Source organism: Pelmatolapia mariae, linkage group LG12, assembly GCF_036321145.2.
Source record: "Pelmatolapia mariae isolate MD_Pm_ZW linkage group LG12, Pm_UMD_F_2, whole genome shotgun sequence".
In the NCBI taxonomy this organism is placed as follows: Eukaryota; Metazoa; Chordata; class Actinopteri; order Cichliformes; family Cichlidae; genus Pelmatolapia; species Pelmatolapia mariae.
The window spans coordinates 4,380,774-4,403,150 of record NC_086237.1 but is presented as its reverse complement, the minus strand read 5'-3'; the positions used below and the strand labels follow the sequence as shown (position 1 = coordinate 4,403,150).

General features: G+C 42.5%; 1 protein-coding gene across 2 annotated transcripts in view; it reads left to right on the top strand.

Annotated features, from left to right (window-relative positions):
• zfr (zinc finger RNA binding protein) overlaps nt 1-21,009 on the top strand; it is a 69,830-nt gene extending 48,821 nt beyond the window's left edge. Inside the window, exons 9-20 of one of the 2 annotated variants that reach the window (XM_063490585.1) lie at nt 3,316-3,506; nt 3,589-3,708; nt 4,292-4,437; nt 4,712-4,877; nt 5,499-5,701; nt 10,636-10,786; nt 11,350-11,491; nt 13,424-13,521; nt 14,348-14,443; nt 18,536-18,647; nt 19,230-19,327; nt 20,005-21,009. In XM_063490585.1, the coding sequence (XP_063346655.1) occupies nt 3,316-3,506; nt 3,589-3,708; nt 4,292-4,437; nt 4,712-4,877; nt 5,499-5,701; nt 10,636-10,786; nt 11,350-11,491; nt 13,424-13,521; nt 14,348-14,443; nt 18,536-18,647; nt 19,230-19,327; nt 20,005-20,187 (1,706 nt within the window). In that variant the 3' untranslated portion in view covers nt 20,188-21,009. Of the gene's footprint in view, nt 1-3,315; nt 3,507-3,588; nt 3,709-4,291; nt 4,438-4,711; nt 4,878-5,498; nt 5,702-10,635; nt 10,787-11,349; nt 11,492-13,423; nt 13,522-14,347; nt 14,444-18,535; nt 18,648-19,229; nt 19,328-20,004 lie in introns of those variants that run through there. The other variant, XR_010095350.1, reaches the window with a different exon arrangement.
• Nucleotides 21,010-22,377: the final 1,368 nt, after the last annotated feature.

Genomic DNA, 22,377 nt, shown 5'->3' with positions numbered 1-22,377 from the left:
GGAGCGTCACCTCCGAGAAATGCACTTCCTAGAACTTCCCACAGTTCCGTCCTACAGAAATTTAATTATGTTTTAAAGACATCCTATGAAACCACAAAACCGACTGCATTGATGTCCAAGCCCAGCTTTATATTCAATTATAACTGCATTACCATATACAGATTTCAAATTACCTATAATCCTAAATTCAGTAGTCCAACTACTTTAACTTGTCCTTTTCCTATTTCCGTTACTTTTACCTATTCCTATTCAGTAGTCCAACTACTTTAACTTATCCTTTTCCTATTTCCACATATAAACTGCAAAATATCAGATCATAACAACACAAACAGTCACCAGTAATCTAATGAGTAGACACTTAATTGCAATCATCCAATTCGGCACACTTCGGAATATTTCAACAGGTAGTGCCTACCTTTTGAGATGGGCTGCCCTTTGTCCACTCAGATCGATCACTGACTCCTGTCTGCGCGACCCCCTCGGACGTCCACAACGCCACTCTCTCCTTAAACCAACACCGGCCAATGCACCAAATGTTAGGGGTCCGAAATTGGTGGAGAGTACAAAACCAAGACAGTCCAGAAGGTTTGGGTCAAAGCGATCTTTATTGAAGTACACGCGCGGGAAGACAGTCACTGCACACATCAGCAAGGGTCTTCGCCAAAATTATACTTCAGATTGCTTTTATAGCATCAGGGTATTATGACGCCCCTTCTTGCGTTTACAATCACATAATTTGCATGTACAGAACATTCATGTATTTTAAGAATTAACTGCAGCACAGAGGTTCCTCTTTGGGCATCTTCTTCCAAAGAAGGCAATAAACTCGGGCCTCTGTGGTCTCCAGGGGCTGGTCCTCTCCACTCGTCACCTGTTGTCAAGACAGAAGCTCCAGTGCAGCATGTTAACTGAGTGCCTTCAGGCCTCCACTCAAATCTGTTTCTAGGTTATATGTGATATATATATATATATATGTGTTTTGTAAGCATGTGTGCAATCTTTCTTAAGCTCCCGGCTTCCTAACCGATGGATCACCCAGACATAGCGCTGAATGAAGCTTGTGACCTTTAATTACCTGGGAAAGCTTCAACTCTTTAAGGCCACAGAACTGCAATAAGTGTGTAAAGATATAGCAATGTAAAAATGGTTATGACTGCACCTGTGAAAGATTAATATGGTGTCAGTATGTTTAAATGTCTCAAGGCCATCTTAAAGCTATACACAATATGATTAATGCTATGGCAAGGCTATGAAATATATTGTAGCAATGAAGCAATTTTCCTTTATCCTCACACCATGCAACATCCCTTTAACCAAAATATATCTTCCTTCATTGTCCTTGTGAGTGGCTGTAACAGTGAAGGGAAGATTTTTGTGTATAACGATAATAACCCCCCTTTTATTTGTGGAGTAGGATGAAAAAAAAAAAAAATTGACCAACCCATTCTCTACAGTATTTTTTTATGTTCATCATCTGTCAGATGGATTTCTTGCAAAAAAGCAATGTGACTCAAATCTTTCTTCAGAGAATTTAGAACTTACTTTTTTTTTTCACCACATTGTTGGACCCTTTAACATTCCAAGTACTTATCTTAACTGACATATAAGAAGAGCAATATATATTTTGTGCTGTTTACATATTTAACCAAATCTACATTTGACCAGTCTGAACCTATTAACCAAAAATAATTGAGCATAAAACAAGAACACTGGTTCCCAGCAAAACCTGAACGCAAAGCCTGGAAACCTCAACCCTCCCCAACACAAATAACACAAAGTAAAATAAAATAAAATACACATCTAGATGTACCCTACTTTAAAGTACAGCTGTAGGGGGATACAGATGCGTACCATCCCCGCACTGGAGTGTATGTCAAAAATCAAAGTATGCTCTATACCTTAGCTCGTTAACAGTACTGTAATGCTGTAAGCCTCGAGTTTGTAACTTGCGTTACAATGACACTGTCGTGCACCAACAGTTTATTTAGTTCTTGGCGATTTGTTCACATAGTCCTTGACATCCTGACTGGTCGCGAGAGAGATGCTAGTGCCATCGGGGTTAAATATTTTAATGATGGCTGGATAAAGGAAGGAATATTTGAACCCCGCCTCTTGGAGCGCTTTACGCACATTCGCCGACTCCTTTCTCTTTCGTGCCACCTTGGCGGAGAAATCCTGATAGAAGGACACTTTTCCTACCTCTGTGTTTACGGTACCTTTAGCCCTGGGAGCCTGGAGAATCTTCTGTGTGTCGGTGTAGTAATGAAGCCGGACCAGTACTGCACGCGATCCCTCCGTGCCGGTGAGCCTCATCGGTGGTCCAGTGTGATGGGCTCTATCGACTGTAATGGCACCCTGCTGAAAGCCCAGGACTTGTGGTATCCACTTTTTTAAACTCCACTGGTGCTCTACCCTCCGCACCTTCTTTTAGCCCGACAATCCTCACGCTCTGCCGCTGGCTCTGATTTTCAAAGCTTTCCAGATGCTCCATGGCCTTCTTAAGCTCGGTCTCGAGAGCGGTAATACGTGGCTTGCTTGTAGCCGTGACATCTTCCAAGTCCGAGACCCGCTGCTCCACTGTTCCCTTTCTTTCTATCAGATTGTCGAATTTCTCAGTGAGCTCGTTTATTGTCTTTATGACTTCGGATATCTTGCTGTCCAATATTTTTGATATGTTAGAAGTCACCTTGTGAACGATCACATCATCCCGCAGTGCACTTAGTGCATCCTCAGCGTCGCACATGGTCTCATTTTCGGGGCTATTGCTAGCTACCATGTCACTGCTAGCTTTCGCTTTGACTCCTCGTTTGCATATTTCTCTCTTTTTGCTTGAATCCAGTGTGTGCAAAAAACTCGTCTAAAGACATTATATAAACATTCGAGGCAATTTGTTGGCAAAATGAGCTAAAATACCAATATTTTACAGCTGTCCAGTGCAGAGCTCATAAACTCACATCTGCTCAGCGCGACGCATCACGCGACACATCACATGACACATCACGTGGTTAATAGGTTCAGACTGGTCAATTAATCCATTCTAAATACATAGGAGCAGGTTTTCAGGTTTGTCCCTCCACCACATTCAATAATCTAAAGCTTGGCATCTTAATAAAATGCCGGGCTAATGTTGGGCTTGAGTGTCCTAAGAAATCACACGTTTCCTCTGATGAACAGTTTGATGCTCACCTCTGTACCTTTAAAAGCATACATTTCCTTTGTAATCCACTAAACACACAAGCTGTATAGTTGTTCTGTGACTGTACTTCACTTTCTAGGTTTTATGATGATTAAATACGCATCATTTGTGACATGCAGGTGGGAACAAATTACAGACCACAGTGAAGATGGAAGATTCCAGGGCAGAGGCCAAAGTCGAGGCCTCTAAGCCTGTCGCAGCCTCTTCAGGGTCCCAGGAACCCAAGAGTGACATTCCAGATCTTTCCACATCATCCCTTGCTGTACTGCAGAGTGATGTTCAGCCTGTTGGCCATGACTATGTTGAAGAAGTGAGTTTGAACAAATTGGTGCATACTTGGGAACGATGCAGTAATTCAAACTTGGAGTGTAATGTGTTGCTTTCTTTTCCAGGTCCGCAACGATGAAGGCAAAGTCATTCGCTTCCATTGCAAGTTGTGTGAATGTAGTTTCAATGATCCAAATGCAAAGGAGATGCATCTAAAAGGTCGCCGGCATCGCCTGCAGTACAAGGTTTGTCTTCAAGCACTTCCCCAAATTAACAGCTGACAGCAGGAAATGCTCTTTTGATAACATGTGTTCCTATCATACACATCTGAGGGAAAGCCATCCCTGATCCCGTCTGTGTGTTTGAGCACTGCACAGGTGAACTGACCTAAACTCACCTATCTTCACATACAGTGTTGTGCAAGAAGTCACTTTGTTATTTTTTACTTTCATTCAGCCAGACTGTAGCAGCTTCTCCTCAGTGACAACAGGGCACATTTTCCTGCCACACATTGTACTTTATTTACTTCACTCCCCTTAGACAGACGCTCAGACTGCATGTCCTGCTTTGTCACGTCGCACACGCTCCTCTGGTCGTGCCCCGTTGTACTGGATGCATTTCAGAGCCTCTCTCAAGGATGGAACCATTGTTGTCCACACAAAAGACAACTTGGCAAACAATTAATTTTAAGCTGTATCTCACAGCACTTTGTTACAGTATCATCATCATCATGTCGTCCCTCGTGGCATATGGTCAACCTTGGGGCACAGCTGCTTAGCCTTACATTTATAACCGGTGGAGTTCTTGATTGCAGTTTTTGTTTTGTAGAAAAAGGTTAACCCGGACCTCCAAGTAGAAGTTAAACCCAGCATTCGAGCCAGAAAGATCCAGGAAGAGAAGATGAGAAAGCAGATGCAGAAAGAAGAGTATTGGAGAAGAAGAGAAGAGGAGGAGCGCTGGAGAATGGAGATGAGGTATGGCTATGATCTTGTTATCAGTGGGTGGAGATGGTGGAGTCATGTATGCACCAGTGCCTTATCAAAAGAGGCCACCCTCTGCACGGAGGATGGTCATCTATGGGCTGTAATATTATGTCTGTTTGCGTAATTAGTTGTTACATTTTCCTTCTGTAAAGTACAACAGATGATGCACGCTTTTTTTCCCAGGAGCAGTGAAACATTTCTACATGGTGCAAGAAGCAGACAGCTAAAATATTTGAGTGAGACCAGTTCTGGTTTACATTTTCAGGCGTTATGAAGAAGACATGTACTGGAGACGCATGGAGGAGGAACAGCACCATTGGGATGAGCGGCGTCGTATGCCAGATGGAGGATATCCACAAGGGCCTCCGGGCCCTCCCGGTCTACTCGGAGTCCGCCCTGGCATGCCTGGCCTGCAGCCTCAGGGGCCTGTGGTAGGAGATGTCTTTGGGTTTTTTGTAATAAGACACTAATAGAGTAGTTGTAAAATGAATAAGCTCTCAACAGAGCTTATGGTTGATGGTGCCACAGACTGAAAGCTCTGTCCCCCCAGTCTTTAGTCATGTACAGGGAACGACTAACAAAGTCTGAGGCCATCACTGAAAACAATGAGCATGCTGGACTTAGCAGTGAACAAAAGGAAACAAGAGCCTGGCTGATTTTTAGGATATAGTTCTAGGAACTGTGGACCAGGAACTGTGAACTGTTGCCTGCGGTTCTGTTGCACTGATGAACATTTGAGGAAGATTTATGGCTTTTGCAGTGAAGGCTCCAAGAACTTAGCTTTTCTCTTATCTGATTATGTATTCTGAGTTTGACTACAATGGCCATCTCTTGTTTGAATTAACAAAAAATACAATTGATGGTTATTGTTAAAAAATAACGTGTTTTTTTTTTTTTTTTGTTTTTTGTTTTTTTTCCTTGGTTTGGCTTTTCAGAGGTGAAATGTATCATTTGAAAGTCTGTTTTTTTTATACCTGTTTAAGCTTTTTGATCTTAGCGCTGGCATGTCATTTAATAAAACCTAAACCTGTTTAAACTGTTCCGTCTTACAGCCTCCACGCCGGCCTGACTCCTCAGATGACCGCTACGTTATGACCAAGCATGCAGCCATCTACCCCTCAGAAGACGAGCTTCAGTCCATCCAGAAAATTGTGTCAATTACAGAACGTGCTCTCAAACTGGTGTCTGACATAATTACAGAGCAGGACAAGACCAAAGAAGAAGACAAAGAGAAGAAAGAACCAGCAAAAGACAGGTGTGTGGGTGGATGACAATCTTTAGTTTTACTGGTCAACAACTGCAAGTAGAACAGTCTTTGATGAACCCCCTAACCCACGAGACAGTTTCAAGGTCGGTCAGGAGCCAGTGCCTAAGTTCAGATCATTTCTTTGTTTGGCAGATCTAATAGCCATTTACCACTGGTACGTACTCAGCCTGGCTCTTTTAGGGTGTGCGGTTATAGTGATGGGATTTCCGGCTCTTTTTAGAGAACCGGCTCTTTCGGCTCTGCTCACTAAAAAGAGCCGGGCTCTTTCGGCTCCGAACCGGCTCTTCAGGTTGTTTTGTTGCTTTTATTAATTTATTATTAACAATAATATAAAAATTTTGCACAAAAGGAATTACTAATGTAAAAAACAAACAAACGTGGTTTTATTTATATATGTTTATATATAAATATATAAATATATGTGGTGGCCCCTAGAGACAAAGCACGTACAAACTCAGAAGCACGTACAAACTCCGAAGCACGTACAAACGTACAAACTCCAAAACACGTACAAACTCGTACGTGTTTTAGAGTTGGTACGTGCTTCTGAGTTTGTACATGCTTTGTCTCTAGGGGCCACCATAAATATACTTTTATTTATTCACTGCACATAAAATGTAATAAATAAATCATATAATACAAAAACCAACTATTTACATTTCAACTTTTAACTATTTAAATTTTCAGCTTTTTCCTTTTAAACAAATTTAAAGTGAAACAACACAAAACACTGCAAACCACAACACAATTAAATATAAATTAAAATATGAAAACAACAAGAAGATGCATATTCTCTGTCATATGGGCCTGCATGAATAAACTTTCTGAATCCTTTATCATCCGCAACTGAAAATAGTTGTGGATGATTACTATACCTTTCTAATGTGACGTTGTTGTCCCTGCCTCTCTTTCTCTCTCTCTCCCTCCTGCTCTGTTCCTGTGCTACTGCGACTGTAACTACCGCCCCTCCCCCCTCTTCCCAGCGCAAAGCACAAGGCTCGCATGCGGAGTGAAGCGGAAAAAAAGTGCGAGAGAGAGGGTGAGAGACAGAAAAAAAACAAAAAAAAAAAACACGGCTCGCGATAAGGAGCCGGCTCGCGTCGCTTACGTCAAAGATCCGGCTCTAAGAGCCGTTTCGTTCGCGACCCACACATGCGGTTAGGTTGTAGTAACCTTGAGGTTAGAGGTCAAGTTGAAATGTGTGATAAGCTGAGCACACAGTGATGCAGGGTTTTGATATTCATACTGTGGGTGCATCTACTAGGGTGACCATTGCCACTAGAGCAGGGCAATATGACGAAAAATATTTATCACGATATATATTCGAAAATTTGCGATAACGATATAACTGACGATATAATTGACGCGAGACAAAATACAACTCCACAACTTTACTAGCGCAAAAAAACCCCATTCATGTATTTTCACTTAAACAAGCAGCTGTTTTTTATGTGCATTAAAGCTATGTAAACATTTAACAGTGCAAATGCAAATTCCTTGCTGAAAGTTTAACCAAAAGGCATTTCCAGTAGAAATGGGCTGACATATCCTGAGCATAACCATGTATAAATATCCACTGAAGTTAAAAAGAGGAGCTTTGCAACATTAAACTGCAGTGTGCCAAATAAAAAAGTCAAACACGTATTTTTCGGACCATAAGGTGCACGGGATTATAAGGCACATTAAGCTAAACAAAGAGTCAGATAAATCAAACTTTATTCAACTCATTCTTCTTGCTTCCTCCACTTCTGTACCATTGATTCATTAATGCTGTATTCTATCACAGCTGCTCTATTCCCATGTTGTTGCAGTATATTAATGACTAACCTTCTATTGTGGATGGATTATCTCAGTTGTTCTCCTGACTGAAGTTTGGTCCGTTTACAGCATCCTGCCATGCGATTGCATTTGTCCCTAACCATCAGGAACCTTCACATTAACTTTTATCGAGTGGAAAAGTGTTAGCGTTCATCCTCCAGCTTCACTGTTTATGTTATGCTAACATAGCTGTGTCGCTAGCGATCACGTAGCACATCATTATAAACCAGCTAGTCCAACTTCAGTAGGGTTGCCAACCGTCCCTTAAAAAACGGAATCGTCCCGTATTTAGAAACAAAAGTACACGTCCCGTATTGAGCTAATAAGGGACGCACTTTGTCCCGTAATACAGTGAGAATCAAAAGTAGTCTATAAATGTTAATGGAATTAACGCTTTGTTTGAAAACATAATTCCCAGCCCCTCTCCTGCTTTGTGACCAATGAGCTGACAGCACACTTATGACAATTCGAGTATGACAATTCAGATTACCGCTTATCTCACTGGTCGAGGAAAGGTCGCTTACGGAGAAAATACCGGAAGACAACAGATGACCACAACAAGAAGCATGGCCAACAGGGAAACAAACGCCGACACTGCGGTGCAAGTCTCGGACGACAGTACACCTAAAGCTGGGCATACACTGTGCGATTTTCAAACTGCACGATTGACTCGCAGGGGTTATAAGTTGGTAGGTTACGATGCAGGGTCTCACACTATATTCCAAAGTTCTACAAGTTGTGCCTCCATTGCTTGTGTCCAGATCACACACTGCACAGCCGTGCTGCTCCGTCTTTTTCACCGACGTTTACGTGTTTGCGCGTGAGCAGTGTGAGCGGCTGCGATGACACCCTCACGAGCGATTGATGATCGGGAGCTGGTCCTGAGGTGTTAATCGCTTCTCGTTACCCCACGTATACTACACGATACACGATGAAGGCCAAAATCGGGCCGATCACCAAATCGGTCGCACGACTCAAAAATCGGCTCAAAATGGGCCAAAAATCGCACAGTGTAAGCCCAGCATTAGACCAGCAATGTTTGTTCCCCTCAGAGAAAGAAAGAAAAAAAAAAAAAGGCTGCAAAAGTACAGGGAGGAATGGGAAAAGGAAAACACCTGGCTGGAAAAGTGCACGACAACACCTATAAAGCGCACTGCACTGTGTGCCGGCGCACTTTTTCCATAGGCATGCTTCTAATGGTGGGCACATGAACAACATGAGGGGCGTGAAAGCTCGGGGAACCCTTAACCAATTTTTTTGTCCACCAGGCCACGGCAGAAGCAGATATGGTATGTAAACACTGGTTTGTTTTTTTTAAACCCTCTGGTTAAGGTGCAGTGAATATCAGCGCTATGTGGCCAGAAGTGTGATAATATAATTTATTTTGTGTAATAAACAACTGCAAGGATAGATGATTACAACAAATAGATGACTAATACATAAAAGTAATACATAGATGAATAATAATGATGAGTTATGATGCGTAATCATGGGAACAAGCGGGTTTACAAACGGCAGCAGCTGATTAGCATTAGAAAAGCTGAAATAATACCTCAACTGAAGCCAATTGTACTAAATGCACTATATGTGCACTGTTACAAGAATGTTTTTCGTTCTATTGTTTTCTATTAATTTATATAATTTTAAGTTAAGCAGGACAGAGTTCTTTTAAAGAAAGATTTACTTATATTCTCAAAAGTTAAGCATGACATGCTTCTGTTTAAGAAAGAGACCTGTTTTATTGTGTTAATGTTGTCATTTTGAGCTAAAAATAAATGGCTAAATGATCATTTGTTTCCCATATGGTCATATCACAAAGAATATGCATCTACTTAAATCAAATTCAAGTCAAATGGTTAAAAAAAAATTTCACACACAAAAAAAAGAGCTACAAAATTCACCACACTGGGAAGGGTGAAGACAACTGGGTTGCCCGGCCCTGGCCACGAGGTGTCCCTTATTTATTTTTCAGGGAGTTGGCAACCCTAAACTTCAGTAACCCTACAAACGTCACTGCTGTTTAGTTTCTTGTCTTCATTTATGTTGGAAGTGAAAGCAGAGCTGTACGTTTGAATTTTTTCAGAAATCTCTCAGTCAGAACATGTTATATCATGTTTAGGTAACTAGCTAAACTAGCGAGCTAACTTCCGCTAACTTCCTGCTAGCTTCTAACTCCGTTAAGTGTAATAAATTCTGTTTTCATGGGTGCCTGGATGTTAAACTTCATAGTTATACCTGGTAAAGCAGCAATGCTGATCGTTTTATTAAAGATGAAAGAATTTAGACAGTTTTTAACTCTCAGTGATGCTGCAGTGTTCGTTTGACTTTGGGACCTGAAGCGGACGGAGTTTAGGACCCATTTTACTCCCAGATTAACGAGCGCCTTAGTCCCACAAATACGGCAATAACGACGGCCCGCTTGCATGTTCTACAATAAAATGTGCTTTGTTGTGTATCTGACGGACAAACACCAAACCAGTTCCACATCACTGAAGTGGCACCATTTTTACAAACTAATTCTGGTTCATCCGTTTCACTCAACAATCCGCTTACTCCCTTCTCATTCTCCGTTGCCGCCGTGCTTTTTTGGCCATGTGCGTATGAAAACAAAGGCACTGCGCATGTGCGTTTTACCCATCTTCTATCGCGATATTTCATTTTCTTATCGTTGCCTAACATTGTACCGGTATTACCGTGAACGGTATAATATGGCCCGGCCCTAATTGCCACTATTTTTAGCACCTTCTCCTACTTAGTACCTACTTCCAGCTGCGTTGCTATAACAACCCAAGGCACATTGAGGGGTGCGCCCCCCCCCCTCTCCGTCCCACATGTGTGCACTGGGTCGGAGATGCTCTGAATCTCACTGTACGTGTGTGTAGTGACAATAAAAAGGCAAAACAACTTGACACAGTGCAGTCGGTGCTCCTGGGGAAGGAGGGGGTGTAAGATTGTGCTGAGAACCACTTACTCCAAGGTTTGACTCTCGTGTCCAAAGAAAAACTGATGTAGTGACATGGCTCTCCGGAGATAGGAAAGCTTAATCGCTTACTTAGAGGGATTTCAAGTCTAATAGTTGCTGTTGTGCTTTGTTCATTTCCCAGAGCCCTGAAGGGAGTGATGAGGGTTGGTGTCCTGGCCAAAGGCTTGCTGCTCCGTGGGGACAAGAATGTCAATCTCGTCCTGCTCTGCTCTGAGAAGCCCACCAAGAGCCTCCTCACCTCCATCGTGGAGCACCTCCCCAAACAGCTAACAGTAATATCTTCACCATGTCACCCCACACCTGTCCTTTAGTGGCAGCTTTGACAGACACCACACTTAGATCTCCCGCCTCACTTTGGACACAAGACATACAAACTGCTATTTTTATAAAGACCAACTTCTTTCTTCATATTGCCTAAATATTTACTTGTGAATATGCCTCAGAGTAATCTGTTAGATGAGAGTATTGATACGGCAGCCTGTCATGTGATCTGTTGTGTACTTGCACCAGTATCAGTATTTTTGTGCCCCACTGGAGACTTCCTGAGGGGTCCTCATGAACTGAATGAGGGTATAAACTGGATGGGTTCAGCAGCTTCCAGGGATGAAGAAGCTCTGATTTTCTTGCTGTATATGACAGAGTTACCGTACGCACACACAGACTGGGGCTGGGATGCAGAGCAACCTCAGCGCTGTGAAGCTAGTTTACCTTCTTAACCATCACAGGGTTTAACTATACATATGAAAGTGTCCACTGAGCTGACTACTTACGCCCCTCAAGTTATTTCCTTTGGAAATGAATTGATTTTCACTTTTTAAAAAATGTTCTCCTCCAGATGGTAACATCAGAGAAATATGAAGTCAAAGGGTCTGTCCAGGAAGCAGCCATCATTCTGACGTCCTGTACCGAGCCAAAGATGCAAGTGACAATCACGCTGACTTCACCCGTCATCAGAGAGGAAAACGGCCGGGATGGAGGTTGGAAACCCAAGACAGCCTTTCGCTTTCTTTTTTTTGATATTTATCTCTCTGTAAAATCAGTTTCAGTATGTTGGTTGACGCTCTGAAGAGCACTGTCCTGCTGGCACACAGTGGTTTTGCTGGTGTAGTGGTCTAGTCCATGTTCCTTATTTGATTCAGTTGAAAGAGCTCATTAACATGAGAGCTCATTTCTTACCTTTACTGTGTTGTGCACAGTGTGAACTGCCTTTTTGTAAACAGAAAATTATAGTTTTTAAACCCTAAATGAAACCTCAGATTTCTATAATCTGCTTTGAGACGTCCAACCTAAATATTGTCTGAGTCTTGTAATTGCATGGTTCTCATTACTACTTTGTTTTGTTGTAAAGAAAATGAAAAGGGCATGTGCCAGCAGTATTGCTCTCGTGCTTTTGCTCTGTAATTCTTACCTCTCAGATGCTATCGTTATCCTTTAAACAAAGCATGATCAGTGTTTGCATTGTGTTAAGTCTAGTTATTCCCAGGTGAGATTCTGTTTTGTTTCCTGTGTTTCAGGGGATTGTTTCCATTTTGTTGTTGGGAGACGTACATTACTTTTTTCCAAATTTTCATCAAGCTATGCAACAAAAGACAATTCCTGTACGCATCTAAGTGATAAATGAACAGACATAGGAGACACGACATGTCTTAAAGTTTAATCTGAACTAGTTGTGCACAGGTGGGAATTTTGCATTGCTTTTTGTAATCAAGATTTGGCCGAGTCGGAGAAATTTGGTTGTGATTTTGTCACAGGAAACAAATGTTCCTTTTGTGTACTGAACACTTCACCATGCTGACGTCCCCTGTTCTAAAGTGCTCCCCTGAGTTGATTCGTGTCGTCTTTTTACATAAACTGCACTCAAAATTGGGCTCAAAGCGGCTCATGTTTAGCTAAAAGCAAACACCTTTAACCTCATACATTATGGAAAAAGGAGGACAAACGATTTGAAGATGGTCAGCTATTATAATGAATCAGTAACTGTGATGATTGTTCTGAGGATTATTCTTAGGGGAGTATTAATAAAAGTTCAGGAAAGGAGACTATGGCAGAGGAATCTGTGGTTGCACCTGAATATGGCTTCTGGTATATAATGATTGTTGGGGTCTTATTCCAAACTACTGATGTTAGGTTTTTGCATGCATGATATCCTAACCCTTTTGTTTTCTTGTACTTCTCCTCTTCAGCAACCATTGCTTCCTCTTTTTATATATTTTTTATCTATATCTATATATATCTATATATAGATATATATATATATCTGATGTAATATACAACTTGAGCACAGAGTTAAATTGTTCCTCCCCCCTCCCTTTCTTTCGACACTAGTACATCGTCTCCTATGAAAGGGTTGGTAGGGCCTGAGAGCTTCGGAAGGATTTTTGACCAAGGTTTTCTCACATCCCAAAAACTTTGCCACACCTACTGTTGCTGTGCCACTTTTTTTATCAGGTCACTTGCTATTAGCCCGTTCTTCCTAATTGTAACACAGTTCATCATTAGCTGTCGAATCCCTTGATTCTCAGTGCTTGAACAAGAAACATCTACAAAACGTCCATATTAATTTACAAGTTGCCAACAAACACAATTACCTGATAAAACAGTTTTGGCTTCAAACATTTGTGACCAAACACTCAGTGGAGCTATGGTAATGGTCTGTTTGTCTTAGGTGAGTCTGTAAACATAATGACCTAACATGCTGTACACTGTCTGTAAACAAAGCTTTGACGTTAGTGTTTTGCTGTGTTTTTCGAATGTCAGTGATCTCTTTGAAATTCTGAAAAAGCAAGTGTAGGTTGTTACGGAAAGAGAAGCTGGTATGTGTGGCAATGTGTTTGTTCTCTGCCAGCCTCGCTGACCTGGTCAAACACCCATTCCTCATCACCTTTTTGACACTTGGAATTCATTTTTAGATGTAACCTCGGGTATGGTGAAAGACCCAGCGGACGTCTTGGACAGGCAAAAATGCCTTGACGCTCTGGCTGTTCTGCGCCACGCTAAGTGGTTCCAGGTTCGGAACATCATTTTACTTTCTTCTTGTAGCCTTATGAGATGCATTATTTCAGTATATTCATTTGTTTGGTTTTTTTGGGTTATAATTAAACTATTTATAGCAAAAACACACACACACACATATATTCAAGGATGTCATCTGTGCCAATAAAAATCTGGTCAAAGTATGTTGTATGTAGAGATGATAAACCCAAGTTCATTTGAATCTCTCACAAAAAACCCTCCTAGCAAAGAATTGGCATCCTTGTATTCCCAATCCAATTTAGATTGACATATAGTGACATGTGATTCCATAAGGCTGCACAGTAACCAGCACAAGGTTGTACCATCCAGAAGTGCTTTCATGTTCAATGTTTGTATTGTTTTTATTCTATATATTTTGTACAATGAGGACTGAGAGAAAAAGGAACATCTGTATATTTTGCTTTGATTTTGCTACCAGGCAAAGCACAGGCAAAGTAAAACAGATTTCCTTGCCTCTTTCAGTCCTTATATTCTCCTCTCAGGTGGACTCTTGTACTTTAAGTCCCTGTTTGTGAGATACCTGGACAAATCTGGGGTCAGGGTTTAGAAGATGGCAAGAAAAGTCCTCATTTCTTGTGCGTCTTGCAAACTGTGACTTCCCTTACTAACTGCGAGGTCCAAGACTACTGGGAATGGCAGCTGATTGCAAACAGTTATGGCTTATATGCAAATCGAACCATACTCAAGCTTCCATTATGCACAGTAGTATTTGGAGCCTCTACGATGAAACTGATTAACGTGTTTGGTCCATCTCTTATCACGCTGGGTCACTCCATAAACCTAACTTTATTGCATCAAAGGCTAGAGCCAATGGTCTTCAGTCCTGCGTGATCATCATCCGAATCCTGCGAGACCTCTGCCAGCGAGTTCCCACATGGTCAGCATTCCCCGGATGGGTAAGTGCCATTAACATTAGACCTCAACCGCAGTGCGTTTTGACACTTTGCAGTTTTTACAATGGAATTGTAAAATTCTGAGAAATTTCTATGGTGGTCTTGACTATCCTTCAGATGCCCCCCAGGCACCTCATTGTGTGGGTTAATATGCTGAATGAAGTCTGTTTAGTGCTGGAGGAAATGGTTCATTTGTTGCTTTGCCTTCATGTGCATTGAATTGATATTACAGTCACAGAAAGTGTTGTGGTTGTTTTGATAAATTCAATCAGATTCTCAAAGACTAAAATGAAACAAAAATAGAAATGAAATTTCCTTAATTTTCCATTTCTGATTATAGAAGAATGTTCTCATGAAAAATAAAAATGCAGGGACGCATTTACCCTGCCCAGGAAGACAACAGTCCACCCTCCTGTGGCCTTACCACCTCCAGTAGATGCCATAGGGGTCAAGTGACAATCAAGGGCAGAGGCTGTGGCATTCCAGTTCCTGGCTGCTGGGACTGGCTATAGAGATCGAAAATGTGACGTCATTTCCGGAGTAAAACCGCAAAGGATTGTAGGTACAAGTGGCTACTGCGCACAAGACAACAGTCACACAGAGATCAACAGAGACGCAAAGAATGGCAAGAAGCTGTTGTATTATTAACTGCCATAGCCGGTCGCATGACAGCCACTGGAAGCCGACGGGTAAAGCGATCGGTTTTTATCGGATTCCTTCGTGGAAGAAAAATTGTCCAAGTCATGTTTCCGAAGTCACGAAGAGGCGACGGAGGGCCTGGATTGCGGGGCAAGTCCCGAAACACACGGTGGTACAAGAAATCCCTTTCACTGGAAAGAACAGTGACTGTCGCTGCCCCCTCTCTTCTAGTACTGCGGAGCGAAGAGACAGACAGGACGGCCGGGGACATCGCTGGGTTTTCTTTGCCCCGTTCTGATTTTAGTGGGGCGACCGTGGTTCAGGGTGTTTGGAAGCTTATCTTGTAACCGGAAGGTTGCCGGTTTGATCCCCAGCTCTCTGTCTTGGTCGTTGTGTCCTTGGGCAAGACACTTCACCTACCTACTGCCTACTGGTGTTGACCAGAGCAGCTACAACTGTAGCTTGCCTCCACCAGTGTGTGAATGTGAGAGTGAATGAATAGTGGAATTGTAAAGCTTTGAGGGTCTCGAAAGCGCTATATAAATGCAATCCATTATTATTGATGCTGTGGCTGACGCCACTGGACTTCTAGTGTTGTTTTTATGTTTTTACTGTGTGTTCTCCCTGGCCCGGGGTGTTTTTAACTGTTTTAAATCTTTTGTGTGAAATAAATTATATTTTAGTAGTCGAGTTCTATATTGTTCTATTGCCTTGGCTACTCCTCTGCTCTGTCCGGTTTTTGAAAGGTTGCCCTTCACTTAGAATAAAACCTGGTGTCCACCTACACACCTGGCTACTTGGAACATGTCAGTGTCCTGTACACATCCGTCGGTAAACTGGAACTGGGCTTGTTGCAGGGATCTGAAGTTACCAAACACTTCATGAGTGTATGCACTCACACTTAGGACCATATAATTATAAATATGAGCGTGATGAAAGCTGGGCAGCACGCTAATGTCTTTAGTCCGCTCTGTATGCTCGTATGGGTCTAACCCTTTCACTCCTTTGATTTTTTTTCCTCGTACCTTTTTTTTTTCTGTTGTTGTTGTTGTTTTGCCTTTTGTCTGTCTTTGTACGGACCTGCCGTGCTCTCCTTCGTTTTGTACATAACTGTTTTTGGAGAAAATAAAATGCAAGTAGGGATTAAAACCGCAGAATTAATGATTACCGGTGCTGGAAATACTAGCGCTTGATGCAGTGTTTTGATTGTGCTGCCACTCGTACCTGCAATGCAACGCGCGAAAGTCACGTGGTCTATCGATCTCTATTGGGACACTGAATGTCACTTCTTTGGTTGGGAAGGAGCCTGAACTGATGTGTGAGGTTAAAGAGAGACTCTGGGACCTGATCCAGTCTCGAGTTGTCCTTGGTTAGAGGCGGTGGGCAGGGGTGGGTATTCTTGTACACCTCTGGCTGTCTACCTGTATGTTGGGATTTTTCCAGTGAATATCTGGTATATTGGTACTCGATTGTTTCCATTGACCTTTGTGTCAGGGAACAAGTCCTGACTTATCGCTTGTGGTTATGCACTGAAAAACAGTTCCCAGTACCCATTCTGCTTCAGCCGTTTCTGCTGGTACTGACTTGGTTTTTAGGGTTTTCCATTAGGTCGTAGTACCTGGTACCAGGTAATTTTTTTTAGTCTCTATTCGGCTGGTGTACTAAGCGATCGAAGTCGATTCAATGTACTCCATTGTTGTGTTGTGTGAGTCACATACTAATGATGTCATGGGGCTTTCCACTGTTTTGCTGTAACGACCTCACACACATTAGTTGGTACTCGATTGTAATGGAAAACGATCAAAGCCGAGTAGAGTCTAGCCGCGTTGAGCCGAGTGCATGCTAGTGGAGAAGGGCGTTTAGAGCCACTGAGCGCAGTGCTGGAGGGTAACCATTTCTCAGCGCTAATGTCCTGCTGAGAGACTTCGACCCTCATGTGGCCAACGACGGTGAGGCCTAAGGGGGCATGACTGGAAGAAATGGCCTGCCTGATCTGCGCCTGAATGGTGTTTGGTATGGACATGTCATTAGCACACAAGTCCAATAACAGAATACCATGTTTGAACATCAGGGTGTTCGTAAGTGCACGCAGCACTGGGACACCCTAGGTCACGGGTTGATTTTGTAATCGTATCACCAGACCTGTGATCGTATGTTCTGGACAGCAGAGGGAAGACTTGTGGTTGGCCTCGTTCTGACGAACTGTCGGGCACCTCAGGAGGGGAAAGTGGTGCACTAAATGTGGATGGAGTGCTACTGAGTTCAGGACGTAATCCGGCAGTGGAAGGGCTACTTCAAGGATCTCTTCAGGCCCACTAACAAGCCTTTTGTAGATGAAACTGAGTCCAGGGATGAGGGGGAATGATCCGTCCAGTACCGGTGGCCCTGGGGTATATCGGATCGTATTGTTGAGGAGCATCAGGTTTTCATTTTTGTTGTGGAATGCTGGACCAGCTCATTGTCCCCTTGAGGACGTTTGAAATGACTTGGGAGTTTGTCCTTAATTCTTAAGGACATGACTTTAAGGTCATGTTTATCGGCTGTTGATTTTTATTTATTTTTTTAAAGGCCTGACACTTCTTCTTTTGTCCTCCACTTGTCCAGTATCTTCAGATTTTTATTTTTTTTGTCAGGCTACACTGTGCACCCTGGAGAAATCTGCCAAACACGTACAGAGGTTAAAGCTGTGAGAATTCCTAAACGTCTTGGTGCCTGCTCAGTCCATAAACACAGAAGAGCCACCTCGTCAGGCCAGGACTCTGCAGTCTATTTACACCTACAGGCCAGTGGACACTCTTTCAATGATGAGGATGTACACATCCTGGACAGGGAGGAACGCTGGTTTGAGCGCGGAGTCAAGGAGGCCATTTACGTGAAAAGGGAAAGACCATCTCTGAATCGAGGAGGGGGCCTAAGGGTACATCTGTCACCATCTTACAATGCTGTGATTGCAGTCATTCCCCAACTCTCTGTGAATGGGACTCATGGCCATTGATCAGTGGTTGTTGATCAATGGTCATCACAGTTTGCATATTGATGATCAACAAACTGAGCTCCCAGCCCATTGTTCCTTCAGTGGGCTGTGAGGTCAATGTCCTGTTTATAAGGTGAGACTGAAGAAGATGATGATGATGATGATGAAACGTTTCTCCCACTGAAAACATCTGCATGAACAGAATCAGCTGTTTGGGATACTGCTCAAAGCCAATTCAAACCTTCCACTGAAAGTCTGCCTCCTGACTGTTGAACTGTGTGTAAATGCTGAACTCGGCAGCTGCAGCACTAACAAAGTTTCATCAGTCAGAAACATTTCTAAAGCTTTGCTGGTATATTTGAAATATTTAAAGGCAGTGTAAAATATTAGGTATCTTAATTAATAAAAGTGATGTGAGAAAAGCCACGATGCTGTTCCCAACCATCTCCAACATCTTCTGTTCCTCTGTGTGCTCTGTTCAGGCCATGGAGCTACTGGTCGAGAAGGCCATCAGTAGTGCGTCTGCCCCTCTGAGCCCCGGTGATGCACTGAGACGTGTCTTTGAATGTATCTCCTCTGGGATTTTACTCCCAGGTAAGGTGGTTTGGCTTTCTTTTGCATTGTTAGTTTTGTACTTGAAGAAAATTGATTCCATTTCTGTTCTTAAATCAAAACTAAATGGCAGAAAGGTGGGCCAGTTCTGCTTCTGTTCTTGGCTTTTGTTGAGTTATTAAAGTTTTGTATTCTCCAGATTTTATTTCTTCTCAATTTTTTCTTTTTCTTTTGGGGTTAGCTTCATTTCCGCTCAGTTAAATTATATTTTTCATTAGTTGCAGTCATGTTAAACGTTCTAATAAAGGTGGTATTTGTCAGGGAAACATGTAAGAAATGTCTAATAGTAGCAAATGTCTTTCAGCTAACTTCACAATGAGAGTTTTCTGGGTTTAGGCTCTTTCTCAGGAGGAACTGAAACCATTGTTCTGATCAAAGCTACAGTTCCCCTGAATTAATTTAAATAAGGCTATTTCACCACTTCCACTGACGGTCATTGTGTGACTTTGGTGAATACATTCATTATGAATCAAACTTCCTTCCCTTTGTTCTGATCTGGGTGTGGTTGGTGTGTTGATCAGTAGGATTTGAATACCTCCTAATGAAGTGTGTTTTTCCCACTAGGTGGACCAGGACTGGTAGATCCCTGTGAAAAGAAGCCCGTGGATACCCTGGCAACTTTGGGAGAGCAGCAGAGAGAGGACATTACCTCAAGTGCCCAAGTAAAAAAAAATCTATATTTCTGTAAACATGCAGACACGTTTAGCATTTGAAAATGTTTAAGATGAGTTGCTGCTGCTTTGGTTTGTTTTTTTAAGCTTGTGGTTACATGATCATAAAGCTTTTCTCCTTCAAAGATCTGAGCAAACCACCTGTTAGATTCAGCACCCGGCAATCTGATTGTTGTTTGACATCATTAGCGTTAGAGATGAGGTTGGGTTCCAGAGTTGAGGGAAAAATGAGCAACTCTGTCCTCCATTAGATGAATACAAACCCAGTATGTGCTCTATCCCTCGTCTGCACGCTGTCCTGTAAATCCTGCTCGCTCCCAGGGAACATCTCTGACTCTCGTTGCCTCCACCACTCTCTCCCAACAACTCTTTGTCTTCTGACCTCCATCCTGCTGACAGCAGTGAACCCCATGATCCTGCTAGCGTACTCTGTACCGTACTCCAGTGTGGATGTCACGTTAAATCCACCTGCAGCATTCCCGGCCTTGCTTCCCTTCCTCCTGGTGCCCCAGTGGAATCACTGGCTTTGCCCTTCTGTCAGGTTTTTGCCAAGTAGTTGATCAGGTCACACAAAGAGTAAATAAACCCCCCAAACGTGCACATCCGAGACTGTTGAAAGGTTTGGTTCTGCTCTTTGACTCAAATGTTCTCCAACTTTGTGTGTTTAGTTTGCTCTTAGGCTGCTGGCGTTCCGTCAGATTCACAAAGTTTTGGGAATGGACCCTCTACCGCAGATGAACCCTCGCTTCAGCATCCGCAACAGCCGGAAGCGTCGCCGTGACAACAGCGATGGCACAGACAGCTTCGAGGGCGAAGGCAAAAAAGACAAGAAAGATTACGAGAGTTTCTAAGCTTGCGTTATGAATTGAATCTACATACCAGCTGTACTAAAATGTCGTATGCTCGTCTCCTGTGTTCTGGCTTCTTTGTTTTTAAGCTCCAGGTGTACCAGCCTAACTACAGCCTGACTTTGTATGACACACACGTGTATTGTTTTTAGTTGTAGATTTCTTACCGTGAGGGCTGAGAACTCTGTGCTAGACGGACGTTTTTACCTGACGTGCTTCTTACAAGAATGAATACAGCAGAGCTTGTGTCACTGCTCCCACCTGTGTGTTTAAAGTGGAGCCGGACTGAACTGTAATGTGGGTCAGAAGGAAGCGTGAGGAGAAATATCAATGCCTTCATTCATCTGTACAGTTGCATTCAGAGCTGGTCTGTGTTTTTGTTGTTATTGTGAACCTTTTATTTGGCCAACAGATATGTCAAAGTTCCTGTATTCCTGTGCTTAATGCAAGTGCTGTTTGATGCTGTGGTCTTGTTACGTTTCAATGCTAATCTACACTTCAGATGAAGACCTATGGGATGCAGCAGACTATGAAGAATATTTCAGTGTTGATATACCTTTGTTAGTAGTGACATTGTAAGCCCAGGTATGTAGTTTTGTCTATTCATTTGCATATATAATAAGTATTTGTGTAATCTATAGATGTAAAAAGACAAGTTTTGATTTGTGGAAAAAGTGGCTACGTTGACACTGCCGACTGTTCTGGCTTTTAAATTAGTTTTCTTGTGTAATGGGGATTGTATTGGCTTGCTTGCCTCATACCTTGGTTAGGTGCTAAATCAGTTCTGTCCTGAGGAAAAGGAATAAACATTATGACTGACTGAGAGATGTCTGTCTTGCTCTGAATGCTCACTGCGTTCTGCTCGCACTTCCAGCACAGTAAATGCATTTCCACCTGTTTCTCCGGAGCACATTTTTCCTCATGGTAGCCAGTAAGTACCCTGCTGTCCCTACATTTACTCACTGACTGACCCGTTCAGCTGCTTGGTAAGGCAAGTATGTGGGCCAATCACATGGCAGTAACTCAGGCAAAGATCAGAATCTGAGGAACTTTATTGATCCCAGAGGGAAGTTGTTGTATATTTGCTGCTATAACAACTCAACAAGCACTTTCATAAAATGAGTGCAGAAACAGAGATAATGATAGAAATACTAACATAAATATAGAGTTATAGGTACAAATGTAAAGGACGTGTGCAAATATGTTGTGTACAAAAGTGACTGTGCATGGAGGTGTGAGTAATTTATAGTCAGGATGATCTGAAGCTGAATCTGAGCATGAGAATAGAGCGAGGGTAACTGTAGTGGTGTGCTGGTTAGTGCTGTTGTGTATAAGTGTGTAGTTACAAACCACCTGTATGCAGGGCTCATGTTTTTCTAGCTCTGACTTTTCTGACTCACAAAGGGAAGGAGAATGAACACGCGTGTAACGAATGTTCTTAAAACGAGGTTATTTCATCGGGCCTTCAGCAAAGATGCAGAGGAAACGAGGTCAAACACCAACTGGGGAGAAGCTGAGAGACAGATGAAACAAAGCTGTCATCTCCTACGTAGCAGGTTTGTCAGAGAAATTCAGAACTGTTTTCTACAAGCAGGACATCGCAGTGCATCTCAGACCCAGCCGCACACTCGAGCTGTAGGTTGGCTCGACCGTGGCACATCCAAAGATGCACCAGGACCCTCGTCGCTGCCTGCAGTCTCAATTTTTACTTTTAGGACGTCTTTGTCTCTCCTGTTCCACACCTGTTTTTGGTTTTCACATGCAGCAGCTGGCTTAACAGCCTGTTTCCCTTCTTTTTACTGAGCACTTTAATACCAGGTAAACAGTGAATGCTGACATATGCAGCATGTTACATAACCCTGTAACTTGTTTGTAGAACAAGGCTGCAGCTGGCTGCATGAATGTGTTATATGCCATATTCTGTGTTTCTTTTTACTGAGCAGACTAGTCTATTTTTGCAGCCACATCTTTAACAAACTGGAGATTAATTAAAACATTTCCTGTGATTCTGTTCGTGTTGCCTCGAAATCAAATATGTCCCTCTGCTGTTACTGCAGCATACTGCAACTTCTGCATGCGTGTACGTTGCACATTTTGGAGAAGTAAAGCATGAAATGGACACAGTGAACCAGTGTGTCTGTTAGCTGTTTTACAACCACTCTTTCAAGGTTTTTTTTTTTTTTTTTTTTAATA